The sequence below is a fragment of the Gobio gobio genome (assembly GCF_949357685.1).
Source record: "Gobio gobio genome assembly, chromosome: 2".
Taxonomy (NCBI): domain Eukaryota; kingdom Metazoa; phylum Chordata; class Actinopteri; order Cypriniformes; family Gobionidae; genus Gobio; species Gobio gobio.
The window spans coordinates 31,482,196-31,503,171 of NC_137098.1; the positions used below are offsets into that span (position 1 = coordinate 31,482,196).

The 20,976-nt window shown below is 40.2% G+C and overlaps 1 protein-coding gene across 9 annotated transcripts in view; it reads right to left on the reverse strand.

Annotated features, from left to right (window-relative positions):
* tcf12 (transcription factor 12) overlaps positions 1-20,976 on the reverse strand; it is a 126,197-nt gene that overhangs the window by 30,105 nt on the left and 75,116 nt on the right. For all 9 annotated transcript variants that reach the window (XM_079811220.1, XM_079811223.1, XM_079811225.1 and 6 more), the window contains 3 exons: positions 14,302-14,363; positions 6,069-6,201; positions 5,766-5,818 (listed from right to left, as the gene is read on the reverse strand). In XM_079811220.1, the coding sequence (XP_079667346.1) occupies positions 5,766-5,818; positions 6,069-6,201; positions 14,302-14,363 (248 nt within the window). The remainder of the gene's footprint in view (positions 1-5,765; positions 5,819-6,068; positions 6,202-14,301; positions 14,364-20,976) is intronic.

The window sequence follows — 20,976 nt, forward strand, 5'->3', positions numbered from 1 at the left end:
CACACACACACACACACACAAACAGACACACACACACACACACACACACACACACACACACACACACACAAACAGACACACACACACACACACACACACACACACACACACACACACACACACACACACACACACACACACACACACACACACACACACACACACTGACCCAGTGCACTGCCCTCTGGTGGCAGGATTATGACCTGATGGCCTAGAGGACAAACCTCAGACAGACACATGGTCACAAGTGGGACATAATGAGCCTAAATATAAGATAAGTTTGGGAGGAAGTCGAAAGTCTAAAGATCAAGAGAGCTATTAAAAGCTACAGGTTACAGGATACTGTCTGAACGTGTGGGTCATTGGAGGATACAGAATGACCTGAGATAATAAGAGCACAAGACTGTAAGCTCAGAGATATCAAACCAAATAGACCTTTTATTCTATACCTCTAGCTGTAGAATATGCTCTTTAAAACAGAGATGCAAGACCATTAAAACCCAGCGCTGAGGAAACACAAAAGAAAAAAGAGAACAGAGATTTTCTCAAGAACAAAGAGCAGTGGCCACATGAAAGACCTACATCAAACTGTACTGTTATTCTTTACAGGGCTTTAGTGGGGCCTTTTATCCCAAGGCATGTCCAACTACACAGGGTCTTCACTGCCAGGTTGTGACCTTGCATTAGAGGCTGGGGGTTCAAAGAGAGTAGGCAAAAAAGGAGGTGGAAACAATCCAGAAGAACTACCCACAAAAGCTTGCAGTGGCATCGGGGACCTGCTTTAGCTTGCATGGCCTGTAGATGGCTGTCTAGTCAAAAATGCAGGATGCATCTTCTGAATGGAGATGCTCCAGTCAAGCTGATTTCCTCCAAGCTTTGGGCACTAGTCTCGTGTCCTTATCGCCACAGTGGATCATAACCTCCTTCTCACTTCTCTCCTGGTGCTCGTTTCCTCGCTAAGTGCAACTTCTGCCTGAGCGAGGGTGCCTGAGTGATCTGTCAAGAGCAAATGACAATCTTTTTTGTCATTCACAGCCAGTGTTCTCGCATGCAAAAGGCCCTGAAGGAAGGCGAACGCTCCCTGCTGCTTTCTCTCCTTGCCTCTTTTCCTTTCTCTCTCTCTCTCCTCCGATCATCTCTTCTGGGCTGAACATCAGCGCCCCGGTGCAAGCATTGTCACATCAAACAGTCATGCCCGTGACAAGGGTGTTTAAAAAAAGCCTGGCTATTTACACACATAGCTGCAGCTCTAGGCTCTCAGCCAAGTATAAATCTCCCACAAGATGTAGTTACTTGCCCAAAGTCATGGGGCCGTCCACCCGCCTCTGACTCTTTTTCTCCCTCAGTACAGAACTGCTGTCAGGAGGGCTGGGGTCCTTCAACACAGGTGCCCACACAGCTGCCTGAAAGCATAGCTGCTGTGCCAGACGCGCGCGGAAACTGCAGAACACGCGTCTGCCACGCTCTTAGCGGCGAACCGAGCACCCTTACCTTCATCTGCTCGCAGAGATTTCTAAAAACACTAGCAGCCAATAAAACAACTAGTTAGCCAGGCATCATGTGGTAAAACTGGTAAGAATCGCACTCACAAAATCTATGGATTGAACGATTAATCGTAAAGAGTGTGATTTAATTAATAAATACTGTATATACACCAGGTTTATTATTATTAACAAAACCATTAAAAAAATGTTATTACTTGAAATAAAATACATATTAACTGAAATAAACTTAAAGGGTTAGTTCACCCAAAAATGGATGCATCGTGGAGGCACACACGGAAGACAAGAAGAGGTTGAATAAAGTCGTTATTTTGATTTTTTTTTGCGCACAAAAACTATTGTCGTCGCTTCGTAAAATTATTGTAGAGCCACTGTGGTGAGATGGACTTTGTAACAACGTTTTAAGTGCCTTTTATGGGTCTTGTGAGTGTAAATGTACTGAATGCCAATGGAGGCCTGTGTGAAGCCTTTTTCAGCCATCAGCTTTCAACAAAAATATCTTCATTTGTGTTCCGAAGATGAACGGAGGTCTTATGGGTGTCGAACGACATGAGGGTGAGTAATTAATGACAGAATTTTCATTTTTGGGTGAACTAACCCTTTAAACTTATTTTATTTCAGCTATTTGCAAAGACAAATTTATATAAATAGACATATTTAAAAAAGAAAAACAAAACAAAAAAGGACAAAAACAACACTTATTAACTCAAATTAAAATGAAAACAGAATATATATAAAATAAAATCTAATCCAAAATATTAAGAAAGACTATAATAGACTATAATAGTATTTAAATGATGCTAAAATAACACTAATAACACTGCACATTTTACAGTGAAACATGGCACTGTGTTCATCATCTATACGCAAACAGCTCATGATGACAGTATTTTTAGTGTCTCAGAGTGGATCGGTTCACAGTAAATGCTGATCCACACAAACTGTATCTGCTCTGAGTTTGGGTCGCTTAAAACATGAATTTGGGAAGGCCGCATATGCCACCCATTTCACTACATTGGTAATGAGTAGCATTTATAAACTTGTAATCAATAAACGAAAAGCTTTAAGGTCTCCCTACGGGTTTTCTGCCAAAATAAAAGTTTTAATGGTTTAACATTTGAAAATTAATGAATCAAGATGAAAATGTTAGTATTGTAATTTGTTTTATTATAAAGTAAAATAAAATGATTATTAATTTGATTAAATGCTTGATTTTTTTTATGTTACAGTGAAATACTATTATTACAGTATATACTGTATATCATAACAATTATTATTATTATTATTATCACAATATTATTTTTTTGGCCAAATTTCATTTTTAAACCGCAATCGCCATTTTTTTTTAATCAAAACATTTTTAAATAGATTTTTTTACACAAAACGTTACTTAAGTCTAATCTTCAAGTGTTTAAACAGTGAATAATAAACATCCGCTATCTTTATTTAAACCATTGCCCGCAGTTCAAGGGTTAACAATGTTCCCTCGGCTCCCAGCAAGTACACAAATCAAACACGGTTATAAATATTTGTACGTACTCAATCTGCTGCCATGTCTTATTTGGGGCTTTACTTCGTAAAGCATGCCATCGTTGCTCTAAAATGGAGCGGATGTTATTCCATAAATATTTACAATCCATACGTAAACTATGCCGATCCATCAGCCGTGTTGCGTTTAAAAAAAAAAAGTGATGAGCTGGTAAGAGGTAAATAGTTAAAGTATTTTTAGGTGAGTTGGGGGTTGTATTCCCTGCAGAGGGTCTGATGATGGGAAGCATTGTGTTCATTTTGTTTATCAAGCAGCTCCACGGGCCTCTAGTGGGGCTCGTCTGCTTACATAAGCAAAAGCTTTCAGAGGCATCTGCAGCTGCAAGCCCACTGTACAGGTACCCTGCAGACTGCGTGTGCACGCACACACACACACACAGCTGCCCCAGCAAACCCTACGTGGCTCTGCAGGTGCACCTGTGCCGCCGTAGCTACCAGAGCCCAGATTTACGTCTTTGGTTTTACGACTAGCCCTTCGACATCTCTCGACCAATGACGACTATTGTCACTAAATGCCGGTCAACACTAAGCGGATTTAAATGCCTAGATTTACATAAAAAATTCAAGCGACTGTGTTATATCTACAATAACTGGTTTCTGTCCAATTTAGTGGGATATTACATAAAAACACATAAAATTCACACTTAATTCGTTCATGCTGATGCAAAAAATTCAAATGACTTTGCCTCAAGTTATATATGACTGAAGAATTCACTCAGATTACTACTACTATCCGCTGTCTTTCTCAAGCCCAAAGTATACTTTGGATGTTACACACACTTCACAGTATGTTTACAGTGCATGTGATATCAATTTTATCATCAGAATAATGTGCGACAATATGTGCATCTAGAATTATGTACGCTCAAATCGCACCTGCGCCTTACATTTTTCAACACAAATTAGTTGGTCCACACTGCCCCGGCCCATTGTTTCATAGGCGAAAAATAAATTGATGAGACAGAACAATAGCGAACAGGTTTGACTGGAGATGCAACAAGAAAGATGCAACGTGCTTGTGTGAGGGGATTCGTTTTAAACAAGTGTTTATCGCTTATAACTTCTGGAGAGAAATAGCGCAGACACTAGACAAGAATAAAACTTTCTAATGTGCATGTGTTGAGCGCTTGTGTTTGTAAACGCTATCAAATTCTATGCCAAGCGCTCAGGTCAAAACTGAAGGATACTTTAGCCTTCACTCATAAGGCATCTGCCACCAATCGCAATAAAGTTTTATTACATTTATAAAACTCCTGACCAAATAATTGGTCAACATTTTTTTCTATAATTTTCCCAAAAAGTGATTTTGTTCTCTTGAACACATGGAATGGAAAAGTTGCACATTCGTGAATATTCACAAATTATTTAAGTGATTTTTCACATAAAATCGCAACTTAGGTACTGACAGACAAGTTCATGTTGTGAGTGTGATTTTGAAGAGAAGTCTTTCCAGCCTTTCTTACAAGAGCAGAATTCTATATTCCCGGCCGGCGTGCACCGTCACTGCTCTACCCTGCGCTGAATTGAGCTGCTTTGAGTTATGAGTCACACAAGTGCACCTGCGGCCATGTGTTAAGTAGTGACAAATAAAAGCCCTATGTCCATTTACACAACAAAGAGATGTACCCCACGAGGCCACCAATCTTTCCTCAACCCCCTTACCACCCCACCTCTCCGTCTTTTTCTGTCTTCCCTGGTTTTTTCCTCTGGCATTAGTAGGGAAAAGTATCTCACTCCCAGAGTCCCATATCAACTGGAGCGACTCTGTTCCAGACAAGCAACGATTCAAACACAAATTTAAAGACAAAAGTGTGTTGCGCAACTTCTTATTCATGTCTCGCGGAAGAGTCGCGCTTGATTTCTCGCCTGCGTTGCGTGTGATTATTGAGAGCTCACGAAGACTAATCCTGCTGCCACGCGGCCCTAAAAGACCTCGCTTTGTTCTGCGGGTGGAATCCGAATGCTGTATTAACGTGAGGGGATCTCTGTGCTAAAGCTGCTGCATCTGGGGGTGCATTCATTGCAGCCAGCAGTGTGGTTTGAGGGCGAATCTAAAAGGAGGCTTTCACTATCTGCCCTCCGTTTTCCCACAATGACTGTTCGAATGTGCGATTTATGCATATAGAAAGGGTGGGAGGGAGTTGAGCGAACGGGGGTCACAGGCGGAATCAAGCTGAGCTCCACACTTCCTCCGAATCCTAATGTCTGGTGCTCCACCGGGATTATCGCCCATGGAAATTTCCCCCCAATTCCATGTTATTAATCTCTGTCTGTCCTCCTGTTCTGGCTACATAATGACTAATTAAACATCAAAAGAGCTGTGGCGGGGATGCGGCATGACAGCTCGTGTCCCTGAGCCCTTGTTCCCGCGGGAGAGGGGAGTAAAGGGAGGTGAGCGCTGACGGAGCGGCCTCACAAATCAATCAACCATCGTTACCGCGCACCTACGCCCGCCGCGCTCCAAACGGTGGATTGGCAAACACAGCAGAGCTGATTTGTGAGGCAGGTTTGGCCTCCTGTGTACATACGCTCGACATACGCACAGGTACGTGCTGCCACTATGTCAAAAGACGACTTTGATGAGATGGAATTCAAAAATGTGTGTGCTGCCGTACCAACGGCTTTCATTAAACGCTTCTGTTGTGTCTGCTTGTGCGCTAGCATCTATTTTTAAAGCAAAGCGATGGCAGGAAGATGAAATGATGCTGTACTCACAGATGTAGGCAGGCCAGGAGGGGGCTTGCGCACTTTCTTTGCTTGCAGAGGATCTGTGGAGAGAATACAAAAACAACTTTGAGACATTTGAGGGGAAAAAAGAATAAACAAGCATGAGGAGACACTCAGTCAGATGTCTCTTTGATTACAGGTTTAAAAACACAAATATGAGAGCATTAGTGTGGCAGAAATCGAGGAATTCTTCAATTCATTTCCATTAATGTCCATTAGTGTTTGATATAAAAACATAATAATGACGCTATAGTCACGCTTTTTCATTGAGGGCACTAGACAGGCACTGACCCAGTGAAGCTGAGTCCTGAAGGGAGCGTCTTCGTGGATTGGAGCCAGTAAAAGAGTAGAACGGAGTGGGCGACTTCCCAGAAGTGGTGACGGGCCCTGGGCTCGCCAGCCCCATGTCCGACCTCAGATTGGTCTGTAGAGACAAAAGAAGACAGTTCAGGGCTGAGCGCCAACAGTATACTATATACGCTAATGTAAATGACCAAAAGGTGAATGTGTGCGTGCAAATCATAAAACAATTTTAATTTAAAAAAACAAACAAACAGTAATTAAGGATTTGCAATGTTTCTAAATTCTACCATACAGACAAGTATATAATTATTTTCACTTGACCCACAACCCATAAAGAGCCAATATTAAAATTCTATACTATTTTGTCAAATAAGCTGAATAAAATAGTAAAAACTAAAATCATTCCTTTACCTGCAACTGAATTTAGGCATCACATCATTATATAAATTATATTTTTATATATTTTATTAATGTTTTGTTTGAATTAAGCTTGCATCAAAATGGTATATACAGTCAAACTCAAAATCACCAGCTATAATTTTTTTACTAGTGAGTGCAGGACACTTTAGTTCATTTATGTAAGTGAGGATTGCAAAATAAAGTAAACTGTGACATATTATACCCAAAATCATACAGTGGACGACCAGTAAAATTGATAAAAATTTGGGACCAAAATTATTCAGACACTTTGACCTGACCATGTTTTGCTTAAGTGTTTTTTCTTTAATTGCTAATGCGACCTTTTACACCACAGACAGAACAAAACGAAGCATTGCTTGGTTGATCTAAATTTGTATTATCTAATTGTGTATTTAAAGTTAACAGCTGACAGCTGATTGGTTCATTGTAATCCATTAAATACCTTTCAATCAAAGTTATCTGACATTATCAAGATTAATTTATTCTGACACATTTTATTACCATTTTCTAAACTATAGCGAATAAACTGTGATAATGTGAGAAAATGTTGGAAGGTGTCTGAATACATTTTGCTTCGACTCTATATACATATATATATATATATATATATATATATATATATATATATATATATATATATATATATATATATATATATATATATATATATATATATATATATATATATATATATATATATATATATATATATACATATACACACACACACACAGGGTTTTTTTTGTGAAATGTGGGGACATTCCATAGGTGTAATGGTTTTTATACCGTACAAACCGCATTTAAGTACGGTAAGTAATACCGTACTTACACTGCCCTTGCCCCTAAACCTGCCCATCACAGGAAACGTTACTTTATGTGAAAAAAACCTCATCCTGTATGATTTATAAGCATTTTGAAAAGTGAGGACATGTGGAACGTCCTCATATTTCACCCTCTTTTTGTAATACCTGTCATACCCATGTCATTATACACATTTGTGTCCTGATATTTCACAAAAACATGCCCACACACACGTGCGCACACACATACACACACCCACACTTATACAAACATACATGTTTACACTGTAAATAAATCATGGTTCTACATTTTGATATATCTCCAGTTGTCTTCTGTGTGATTTTAGTTTGTGTTGTGTTAAGTGGTGCAGTATAGTAGTCAACAGCCTCTATAATGCATGCTGGTTCTCCCAATATGAATCCTGTTACATGATTCCTTCTATTCTCTGTCACTCTTTCATCCCCCTCCCTACACTGCTCTTTAACTCAGTAGACGATTAAGCTAATTGGGCTTTTTCTCTAATTGGCCTCTTAACCCAGTTTCGACAGAGTGGATGTTGGTCAAGGGTGCTATAGCCTCCGGGAAAACCATTTACAAACCTGAAGTCTACGCTAATCTCCTGGTCATCAGACGCAGGTTTTGAAGCCACTGTCTCTGCTCTCCCCTCACGTAATTGGCTGTCCGTCGACAGGTTAGTGGCCCTGTCGACTTCATGGGCTCTATACCGGGTGTTTTGTCAAGTTAAGCCGGCACAGTTTTTACAGGGTAGCTGACAGTTCCTGAGATCAGACAGATGGTTTAATGAGGCTTGAGCCGGCCACTGTCGTATACCCCCCTCCCCTGTTGGGTCTCTCATCCTTCACTCTACTGGGCCCGCTGCTCCTTTAAGTGAGGATGTGTCCCTGGCTGTGTGTGGATATGCCCTGGGGCTGTGATCAGGCCTGATCAATAGTGGTTCACCACGAGCAGAAGGGAAGGGAATCACTAGGTCAGACTGATTGGATCGATTTCTCCTTGGACTTCACTGAGCTGCTGGCACTCTCACATCAATAACTGCACAATTGTGTTCAGTAAATAGAGGAAAGAGCAGAAAAACTCTCAGTTTTTTTTTTCTCTGTAAGGTCTGATTGCGTCCTTCTGTGAAGCAAAACCTTCATTCATGGGTCACACAATACCTGAAGTGATCATACATTTGCCATCATGTATCATATTTTAACCTGTGTGATGCTTTTTCTTTTAAACTGACCGTCCAAAAGTCCCCATACATAGAAGGCTTGTATGTTATATATATATCATATAAAATATAATATATTGTTTTAAAAATGAATTACAAATATTTTTATAAATCTATTATAAATTGAAAATAACACACAGTGCACTTATTTTTTATTTGTCAGATCACTCTGATTTGTATAGTTCCTAAAAGTGAGCATATTGTACAAAGGAAATGTATCCGATATCAAAGTCATATAGAAGTCATAATCAAAGCCCTGGTCGTGTCTACAGAAGAAAGCGCTTAAAAATAACTGCTACTCCTTAAATTTAGCCTATTAAAACAAGGGCCATCAGATCGTGTGAAAATCAGGTTGGCTTCTCCTTTACTGCAGGAGGAATAAGGGGGAAAACGAGCTCTCCAAAGTGACAGGCTGTCAGGGAGGTGGCATCATTGACATTGACATGGCAAAACAGACTGACTAGTGTTGCCTTTGTTCAATGATATGAAATCCTCACAGCAATATTATCTTCTTACTTTTAGCCGCAATGCAAAAACAAGAAGGGGGAAGCGCTGGGGTCAGATGAAAGACCTATAGAATACTAATTTACCACTCTGGAGAGAGTGACTTTAAGGGGGATTTACTGTGGTTTATTATAGTGATGTGAAATTAGTCGAATCCTATTTAAAGATTACATTCAGAGAACTGGTGGTTCCATGAAACTAAAGGGGATTAGAGTGATCTTTGCTAAATTGAATATAGAATTAATGAGAAATTTACATTTTCTGAAGAAAAACTTGAAGCACAATGCCCGACGGTTTCTAAACAGTTGCTAAGTAAATAAATCCCTTAGTCATTTGTAGGTTTCTAGAAAGGTTTTGGGTCTAAGATTGAGAAAAATGTTTCATCTGCCAGGTGAAAATCTTAATTCTGATTGCTTAGAAAAGTAATAATACACCTCTCGTCAACAAACCACATGATTTGAGGTATCATTCATGTCCATTTTGGGATGAGTTACACATCAACGTGTACTGTGTTCAAATCCCTAATACTAAGTATGAGCGTTTGCAACAGCGTTATACCGACAAAAGCTCCCGCCAGGGTATGAGTGTTTGTGTGTGAAAATGGCCGTGTGTTAGCGAGTGAGAGGAAAATGACTGCCCACCGTGGTTTAGCCTTTAAAACAAGTACTCAGCTTACATGACAGTCTGGTCAATCTTGCGGATACTGAGAAGTAGTGTTCATTATAAGAGCACTTGACAGAATCACAGGGGCTTCTGAGCCCGCTCACATCTGAACAATCATCTTCCTGAGTGAAATGTCAGGCAGATTGGTGGAGATAATAGCAGTCATCTGTCAACTGCATCCTGCCGCAACAATCAGAATAATCCTCCACACAGGGGACGGGCGCAGAGCTTACCTACAGCCACGTTGCTGCTGAATGCAGTTCTCTACCGCTTCACTATTTTCACATTTCTTATGTTTGGATCATGGCATTTTCCTGTTACAGGGTTAAAGATTGCAAAAATAGTGCAACCTTGAGTGAGGTATTGTTAAAGCAAAGGCAAGAAACAAATTAATAAAATGTATTATTTAAAGATGCATAATGTAAAAATCTGTTAAATGGTCAATAAAGCTCCTCTTTCCTGCATAGAAATGCATACATTTGTACGAGGTGGGCAAAAGGGTATTTCCTCGGACTACACTGGTCACGCAGTCTGGTTTTGATTCACTAAAAAGAATCGGCTCATAATAGTCATTCACTAAAAAAATAGTTTGTACACTGTTCATGTTGTATGATTCTGATTCACTATGAAGTACTGCCTCCTAAAGGGATAAATGACCCAAAAATTAAAACTATATGATGGTATACTTTATGGCGAAACAAGATATTTTGAAGAATATTGATAACCAAACAGTGGTGACCATTAACTTCTATTGTATGGACAAAAAAAACCCAAAAGACATTTCTCAGTTCTGCAGTTCTGCAGAAGAAATAAGATCATACAGGTTTGGAACAACATGAGGGCAAGTAAATGATGACATCATTTTCATATTTGGGTGAACTATTCCTTTACGAGTCATTTGTTTGGGTATCTGACTATACTGGTAGCACTGAATGGTTTTGATTCGCTAAAAAAACTGGTTCATTAGAGTCATTTGTTCGGGAATGAAGTGACGTGGCTTGTGCTGGGTTTCTGATTCACTACAAAGAAACGACACATAAAAGTCATTGGTAACACTTTAGTATGGGGAACACATATTCACTATTAACTATGACTTTTGCCTCAATAAACTCCTAATTTACTACTTATTAATAGTTAGTAAGGTAGTTTTTGTAGTGTTTAAGTTGAGGTATTGGGTAGGATTAAGGTATGTAGAATAAGGTTATGCAGATTAAAGCATTAGTGCTTTATAGGTACTAATAAACAGCCAATATACTAGTAATATGCATGCTAATAAGCAACTAGTTAATGGGGAGAATTTAACCCTAAAATAAAGTGTTACCAAATAATTTGTTCGAGAATTGATCTACATTGGTTGCGTTGGTTTTGATTCACAATGTACTCATTTCTAATTTAATATGAAGAAGAACTGTTTTTTAAGAGTCACTCTTTTTTAAATCTACAATGGTTGTCATGTGCATATTCAGTAGTAGTGTTGCAATGCCACTGTATAATATTGCAGAAAACACCGTCTTGAGTATTGTATGGAGTTTGGTCCACATCAGTGGAATAATGCACATGCGAGAATCTAAATAAGCTGTTCTCGCTTCCCAAGCCGAAGTGGAATCCTCAGCTTTTTAGGTGAATTACTTGTTAGTAAAAGAAAGCAGCCAATGAGATGCTTGGCAGGCAGAGATACAGGGGCCACAGCTGGCTGAGACAGTTTGAATATTTAACTCAATAAAAGATGTACAGTTCCACATCAGGTTCAAATGATGCAATAATACCTTGCTGAGGGAGAGGTTTAGCCTGCAAATGATGACAAACCTCATAAAAAGACAGGCTGTTTGGTTTTGTGAAAATCCTGTAACCGCTTCCCATCACTGCCAAACACTTGATAGATTACTACTGCAGATATTTCCATTCTTGGCACTCGCTGAACAAATAGGGCCTTTTATTAGGTTCCGCAATGTGCATTGCTCAATTTTCGAAGCAGACTGGGTTATTAGGCGCCCGATTCGCGTATTAAAAACACTGCTTCTCCGATAATCTCTGCACCTGATAGTCATCTGTTTATATGCGCGCGGCAGACGCGATGGCCGTATTAACACGCGGGGTACAGAATATTAATGCAGCCACCCTGCAGCCCGCATTCTTCCCACATTCGCTCAGGAACCGAATGGCTTTTTCCCTCTTCCTGTTTTTCTTCAGCGACTAGACAAACTGAGTCTCTGCCAGGCTCTGATCTGTGCAGCTGCAGGCCAGCATAAATTCCCCAGTTCCCACACAAAATGTCTGAACTGGCATTCCCTTTCAGAAAGCTCTTTTATGAATGAGCAAACGCGCCAGAGAGCCAGCCGTGTTTTCATTCGTTCTGACTAGCGCCATTCACTGCTGGCAAACCGCAAGGTGCTTTAAAAGGTGTGCTTGTGTGTTTCTCTTCTCCTGAGATGGGTGAAGCGCTCGGAGGGCGAGGTTATTAAAGGGTCGTTCGGGTCGAGGGCTGAGCTGACCTCACACTTAAGCTGGAGAGCTAGTCTTCCTCTAATGTCATCTTAGCAGTGGCATTAAATCTAATCTAAGCCAAGACTTTGACTAAATCCTCCTGCTAATAACCACACACACTGTAAAAAAAAAAATACTGTAATTTTAGCTGTAAAAGACTTTAAGAATGCTACATTAAAAATGTAATAGAGTTTTACATTCTGATTTTCTCAGAATTCCCTGTGTGACACTTCAAATTTGATGGTTTTTCTTTTTTTAATAATAAAGTTTCTTTTTAGTTTTTGTCATCAGTTATGCACATTTTATGTTACATCTTGTGTTTTTAATGTTGGCCAAACATCGTTCTCATTGCTTAACCATTCCATTCCACCCAGCCGATCCGGATATGGTTTCATTTTCCACTGTGAGGCTGATAAAGGAGATCTTTGGAATGTAATACAAATGCATCAGTCGTTGCCAAGAGTTTACAGACGTACCTGATGTAAATAGCACATGCGTTATGGAAGATGATCTGATATTTCTTTTCATTTTATTATGAACTTTACGGCTTTATGTTATGCGCTTTTTATGGCTATTGCATTATTTTAGTGTTGTGTGTAACCATGATGGTGCTTTGTACTTGTGTGCACCTTCTATATATTAGTATTTCCCACCAATTGCAGAAAAGCTCCTTGTAATGAATTTGATTCATCATGTGACTTTCTCTTTACCTTTATCTTATTATGGTGGTTGAATATAGTATACAGTGTTAAAAAAACTGATTTTAGTAGCAGTATGGCCTTGCTAATTCAGCAGAAAACAGGTGTTGGATTTACCTGTTTAAAATGTTTTTATTCAATTTTTTGAATGGTTGTTCTGTAAATGTATTTACATTTTTCAGAATTATTATTGACAGCTGTCAATGTTTTTTTCTGTATATACGACAGGAACTTTTTACAGTGTAAGTATGGCACTAATACGCAACACAATCTATCGAAGATTGCACTAGCATGGAAAAGAGTTTATTTTTTTAGTTTCCCAGTAGTCATTACAACAGGTTGGAGAGGGGGCGGACAAAATGTAAACAGAGCAAAAGCGCAAGCAACAGGCGATTAAAAAAATGTGGAGGGAAAAAAGAGTGGGGGGTCTCCAAGTATACTCTCTGACTGACTGACGTCAACCGTGTCAGAGAGAATGAACGGGCAGGAGAGAGGGAGAGCGGGAGCGGGGTGGTGTGCTCACACAATCCTGTCTTTGTTTGGAACATCTGTGTGGCTGAGGGAGGGAAGCAGGGCTGGGCTCTGTGACCCTGCTTTAATGGAAGTGCTGAAAGTCATGTTTCTGTGTGCTGAAGGCCTGCTCCCTACACAAAACACATTCATAAACACACCCTCTAAATCACAGAGCTGGGTCATATTAAAAGCTATTAAAAAGCATTCAGATTAAAAGCATCCAGACTCCACAAAACACTCTTTCAACATTGTCTGATGTGAAAAACGGACTGGAAACTATAAACAAGGTTCCCATATCTTTAGACCAATGGCTTTCCCAGACTTTTTGATGACTTTTCCCAGTTATTTGACATTAGTAGATGATTTTTGGTACCACTTTACACTTTTTTTTGTTAATGAAGAATGATTGATTCTGAAGGATCATAATGCACACTGAAGCCTGCAGTAATGATGCTGAAAATTCAGCTTTGTCATCACAGGAATAAATTACATTTGTGACCCATACTGGCAAAATGACTTGCAATGAGCACATTATTGTTATTTTCACATTCTCTGTTAAAAATGAGGAAATGCTTCAAAATGATGCAAAAAAATGAACGAGCTACACCAGTTTGAAGTCGATTTTTTCATAGTATTTCACAGCATTTTTACAGTATTTTATACAGCCTTACTGTATCAAATAAAGTCATAGCATAAAATACTTGTTTCAGCTGTATTTTTTTAACTGAGCTCTAAGAAAATGTATATTCAAGACCAATTAGCCATGTGTTGGAGTATTTGGCATGTTCACTTTCAGCACTTTGGTAGTTGTGATGAATCAGAGGCTAAGTGAGAAACCTGCAAGATTCACACAAAAGCAAAACTACATAAAACATGTTAATAAAAGTGAAGTTGTGGTTGTTACCTGGCATCCAGAGACGCCTGGCTCTCTCCCATAGCCGGGGAATGGAGGCCTCTCAGACTTGCCTATGGATAAACAAAGACACACACAAACAATCAGAACAGCACCACACACATTAAACAAAAACATTAATCATGTGAAAAACAGGGAAGACAAACAATAACTGCCAAAACTCACACATGCTGTGCGAGTTTTGTCATTTGAAGGCTGCAGAAGGTCAGGAAAGCCTCATTTATATTTCACAATTCATCAATAAGGTGTGATTTATTTTTGTGTGTATGTTCTAGCTGCTCATCAGGCAGGTCATGTCCGGCAGTAAACTACAGGGGCAGTCGGATCTCAGTCAACAATACTAATCCATCTCGATCCTTTTCCTGCGCAGAAACGGCCCGTGAGCTTTCAAGGGGCAAATAAAAAGTGCACAGCGCACAGCCGTATGAATCATGCACTTCATAATATCTAAACTCAGCAGTTTCAACCTCTCTGCGAGCAAAAACACGAGACTCCTAAAGGAAAATGATAAACAACTCTAAAAACATCGTATATTATACTTGTCAGACTTTCAAACATTAGAACAAACACAGCAGTGAAGCTAAATTCTGTTTACTCCAGGGAAAAGGTAAATATTTTTGTAACTTAAATTGGGATGCCGAAAGTATTTGCGTTACACCTTTAGCCTTACACGCTTCAGGTTTGGTTCTGCTGTGCTCAGGTGCACAAGGCCACGTGTTGGCGAGCGTGCGAGTTCCTGCGCTGGCTTAGACTCCAGAGACAGCCGTAATCAGGTACAGTGGTTTAACTGAAAACACTGCTTCCCCTGTGGTGTAAACTGATCTCAATCGACGTGATATAACATTTGAGAGTTTGCACTCCTGCAAAGGAAGAGGGAGTATAGTTGTGGGTAAACTATTGTGTTCCCTCCCCCTCAGTTACCACAGAAGAATAAAACATCTGTCTTTCAGCGACTTTAAAGGTTAGGAGGCTTTTTTCCCTCATCCTGACTTCCTGTGCTGCTACTCAGTTAAGTTTGTGGTGTACACAAACTCGCACACAAGCAGTCTTTCCTCTACAGATGCACTCGTGTCCAGCATTGAAATATTCATTTACAGCATGTGTTTTGTCACACACTCTCTGTCCACGCTGAATAATTTATAAGACCACGTTGTTGTTTTAGATCCTGGCAGAGCTGGAAGCGCTCCTCATGAAAAACATCCTCCCTCGGTCTGGGTCTCTCCGATGCAGCGAGCAGTTGCACGCATGGTTTGGCATGCTCTCGTGCAGCGTAACCCAGCCATGAGCTGTAACATGTCGAGGGACCTTAATGCGATCAGTGCCGTAACCTCAGCCACTAAGGAGGAGTCCCAGAGGATCTGAACGGTAAACATGCATTTAACTGTCTAGGATGCCAGAGTGAACGGCCGATCTGTGCTAGCTACAATGGCAGAGCCAAACAAAGAGAAGCACCTATTCATTGCACACATACACCCACATACTAGCCTGGATGCCAGCCGAACTTAGCCCTGCCCACAACATTTGAGGTCGGGAAGTTCGGTCTGGACTTGATCCAGTGTGGAGCAACTATGCTCGAACCAGAGCTGTTCGGACCAATCAAATTGTCAGTATTGTTAGGGCATCTATTATGCAAAATTCACATAAATGTGTGTTGGCAGTGTGTGTAGCCTACACAACCACCCTATAATGGTAAAAATCCACCCACTCCTTTTTTTTTTAAAATCCCAATTAATCAAGCCCAATAAAAACAAGCCGTTTGCAGATTCTGGCCAATGTGACATCACATTTAACAGGCCCCGCCCAGGAGTGTTGATGGACACTGCGGTATTAGCATAGACCCCGCCCTCAAGAGAGCTGTACAAAGTCTGCCATGTTTATCTCCTTGCCAGAGCATTAACAGCAGCATTTAAGTAAGAAATGTGTTCTTAATAAAGCTACTAAAGTTCATTCAGTCAACAGCGTTGAGTGATTTTCTGTTTATCTTTTGTTGTTTGATTCATATTAACAGCAGATATAGCAGTAGGTGCTGTATATTACATTGTTTTCACTTTAGTAACGTTACACAGATCTAATATACACACAGGATTTCTGTAGGCCTACTTGCTGCATACGTGCACCACAACATAACCAACTGTTTTCATGTGAACTTTATGTGTTTCTGACATAACCTTGTGTGCATTCGACAGTTTATTCGCAATGACACATGAAAGAGAACTAGTCTAGCTTAAAATACTCACGGACGCACCGACATCCAGCTCTCTGTGCGCATGTGTCGGGGGTGTGTGCTCAAGTTGAGAGTGTTAAGGCTTTAAAACGCACGCAGATGGTAATATTTCATGATGAAGAAGAACTGCAATGTCACATAAGTGTGTCCACGATAGAGATGATAGAGACAAAACCAAACAGATGTGTCATGTTTCAGTTTTCATTTGTAATGGGGAGAAGCAGCTCATTTGAATTTAAAGGAGACACACACAAAACAATTGTCTGGCTATCACCAGACCAAGCTCAATCTTTAAAGATTGAACATTGGTCTGGGGAGTCTGCTATGTATTTTCTCCTGCACAAGAGGCGTGATCAAAAATGACTCTGTACGCAATTGGATAGTCCTTCAACCAATCAGACCACAAGAGGCGTGATCAACAGGCATCGATCCATCCCTTCTCTATTCATCATCGTGTTAAACCCGCCAATAGCGTGCCAGGTGGATAAGCCAGTCTGTGATTGGTTCCAGTAAATGTGTAACAGAAGCAGGATGAATTAATGTACAGGTTTCCAGACTGAGCTGCAGGGCGAAATCAAATCGCCGGCAGATCAGGATGGGTTTACCCAGTCTAACAAAACAGCTAATTTGGTATATTAAACGATCTGTTAGGAATTTTGATCTGAAACACATTCTGGGGACACCAGAGACTTATATTACATCTTGTAAAAAGGGGCATAATAGGTGCCCTTTAAATCATGACAGACATCAATGAGCTAAAAGATATCACTATAAAGGATAACACATAAATATAAATAAAATAAGATATATTTTAGTTAATAAATGTTATAAAAATGATACATAAACAAAATAAATTATATTTCCTTATTTTCAGTTTATTTTTGACTCAATTGTTTTATAATTTACTATATATATTGCATATATACACATATAACGTCTGTTTATATATATAGAGAGAGATGTGATGAAGGAGGAGAAGTGTGAAAAAATGAGCCGGATGAGGGGAACAGAAAAATTAAGAATGACTCTGAGAGCTGTGGTGGAAGAGGAGACCCATGGGGGCCTGATAATCAGAGAGAAAGTGAGAGAACAAGAGCGAATGGTGGAAAATTATTGGGCATGCTTTCAAACACGGAGCGTTCCAAAAGCTGAAAGCATCCAAAGGAAAAGAAAGGCAAAGCGAAGGGGGGGGGGGGGGGGGGGGAGTCTCTCGGAATGTTAAAAATCAACAATGTAAGACAGCTATAGCAATTTGTTTAAGTGTTACTGGCGACTGTTTGTGCCAAGCGGGCTGCTGGCTGCGGCGATGATGTTTGAGGAAGCAGTGCCAGCTAGCGCAGCTGTGAGGCCACTGCCCCCACCCTCAAACACACACCCCTTCCTTTCCTATATTTCCTATACACTCTCGGCCAAGACACTCTTGGAGACAGAAAGCGAGAGAGAGAGAGAGAGAGAGAGAGAGAGAGAGTTCAGAAAATATGCGAGACAGCAGGTGAGAGGAGAGTGTGTGAGTGTGAGAGGAAGTGACAGTAAGTACATGTGTGAGAAGGGGTCACTAGGGGGACTCTCTCCAGAAATGAACTGCAAGAAGTGGGCGTCAAAGCTGACGATTAGCCACGTCCTCTACAGCCCGGCAATGCCCTCTCTCCTCCTTTTATCTCATCGCGCCCTCCTCCTCCTCCTTTTAGCTGGAGCGATGACAGACGGACGAAGGGGGGTTGGCCTGATCAATACCCGCCTCGCTACTTCTCCCGGCCTCCCCTCTCTGCTCACTTACCCCTGCACCACGACACATCATACATTATAGAAGCGGGATCTGACTGTGGATGATGAATGTTCCGGCCTCGCCGGGCTTTAAAGGAAGGGGTGGTGCCGGGGTGACTGGCGCAGGGGACGGCAAAAGCACCACCGCACAGGGAAGCGTGGAGGTTAGCCACCGTGCTATAGGTTATCAATGCCCCTGCTGACTCCCAGCTAATGAGTGTTCTAGTCACACAATCTATCAAACAGGTGACTGGGGATGTTTACAGGGAACGGCCGCAACAGAAGGAAACGGATGAGGTTATGAAGTTTGATGAGGAAAGGCTATGCCAGGAAAACCATGTGATCACTGAAGATTGAAGACAAGTCAGCTAGAGATGTGCTTAATGTTTGGGGAAGTAGCTGGTATAATAAGGATACAGGATCAGTGCTGCTGAAGCAAGCGCTCCGCTCATTTACATAGTCGTTCAAAAAAACCAGGAGAGTTGGAGCATGTGACCTTGTCAGTCAGCAGGGGAGCGTTAACGGCCCCACCAACTCGACTCCCTGCTGAGATAACAGCTCCTGCAACTCTCCACATGGCCTCTGGGAACAACAAATACCCTGGAATTTCTTGGTGGCACTTGGCTCTATATTGGTACCATATTAGTGATATTTATTGTTCTGTTTTCTGATTTCGACGGCTTTTCTCAGAATTTGCAGTAATATTTGCAGAATTTCGCAGTGAAAATACACCTCAGACAACATTCTTCTAACATTTTTGGTACTGTAATTAATTAATTAATTAATTAAAGAAAACACTAATAATAACTGTAAAATATAATTGCAACATTTCATTTCAAATGTAACACCCCCCAAAAAATCATATTGCAGTGTTGCAGGGGATTTTTTTTAAACCATGGGGGGGATGATTGATATTGTGCCCCAAACAATAAAAAATAGAGCTTTCATCATAAAAGCTTTTAAATATAATACTAAGACGTTATTAGGAGATATGGAGTGGTGGCTGATTTATATGCATTTTATGTGTTAAAAAATCTCATTCATTTTTCAAATTGCTATTTTTGCTCAGTTTGGGCCTCTGAATAAAAATTGAGCTAAAGTTCGATAATAAAGAATCAGTACATTTTCAGATATCTTTTCTGGCATCTTTTTCCTTAAAAACGTTTAAGTAAAAACAAATGTAAAAAAAAATACTAGTCTAAGTCTTTAAGTATTTGGTGTTGATTGATAAACATCATAGCGAAAACAAAAATCTGAATGGCTAGTTGAAAACATTATTGACTTCTACTGACTACTTCTTTGTGACAATCGGTTTGGGCAAACCCTGAAAACCGCTATATTACTGCTGTTCCATAAGCGCCACCTACTGTCAGTGAGTAAATTTACATTTTCATTCAGCATCTCCTTCATTGTTCCATCTTGCTCCTCGTCCATTTTGGGGTTGTTTAAAGAGTTACGCAGCATACAGGCTGCTGTTGATAAATTGAACCGATTGATGGAAACAATGTCACTCAGAGCATGTATGTCTTGTGTGTGAGACAGAGAGAGAGAGAGAGAGAGAGAGAGAGAGAGAGAGAGCATGCACGCCTACTGCGGGAGCGAGGTTGCAGTGGGTAACTGACTGGAGTGATAGATGCATTGCCAAAGAAACAGCAGCAAGTTTAGCGATCAATTCAACGCAGGTAGCCTACTACGAAGTGGGCTTTGGCTGAATGCACGTTGTGATGGCATTACACAACGCGTCTAAACCTAAAATCTGCAGGAATTTTTTGTTAGAATATCGGACGATATTTTACATTTTATTTGTGCATGCCAATTCATGTTTTTTAATTTAATTGGCCCTCATTCAACAATAATTTAGAGTTCATCTATAAAAACACTAAGAATTGAATAATACTGTTTAAATGTAATTTTCATTAAAACAAAATGAACATACATTTTCATACTGTACATTATAATGTTGTCATGCTTAAATTTACTTGTAGCATTTGAAATGATTAATTTTTTTTATCAGCCATTTATCAGTTCCAGCCATAACATGAAAATATAATTTGTATTGGTCAAAAATGTTGTATCAGTATTTCTCTACAATCTACAGTGAGGAAAATAAGTATTTGAACACCCTGCTATTTTGCAAGTTCTCCCACTTAGAAATCATGGAGGGGCCTGAAATTGTCATCGTAGGTGCATGTCCACTGTGAGAGACATAATCTAAAAAAAAAAATCCAGAAATCACAATGTATGATTTTTTAACTATTTATTTGTATGATACAGCTGCAAATAAGTATTTGAACACCTGTCTATCAGCTAGAATTCTGACCCTCAAAGATCTGTTAGTCTGCCTTTAAAATGTCCACCTCCAATCCATTTATTATCCTAAATTAGAAGCACCTGTTTGAGGTCTTTAGCTGCATAAAGACATCGTCCACCCCATACAATCAGCAAGAATCCAACTACTAACATGGCCAAGACCAAAGAGCTGTCCAAAGACACTAGAGACAAAATTGTACACCTCCACAAGGCTGGAAAGGGCTACGGGGGAATTGCCAAGCAGCTTGGTGAAAAAAGGTCCACTGTTGGAGCAATCATTAGAAAATGGAAGAAGCTAAACATGACTGTCAATCTCCTTCGGACTGGGGCTCCATGCAAGATCTCACCTCGTGGGGTCTCAATGATCC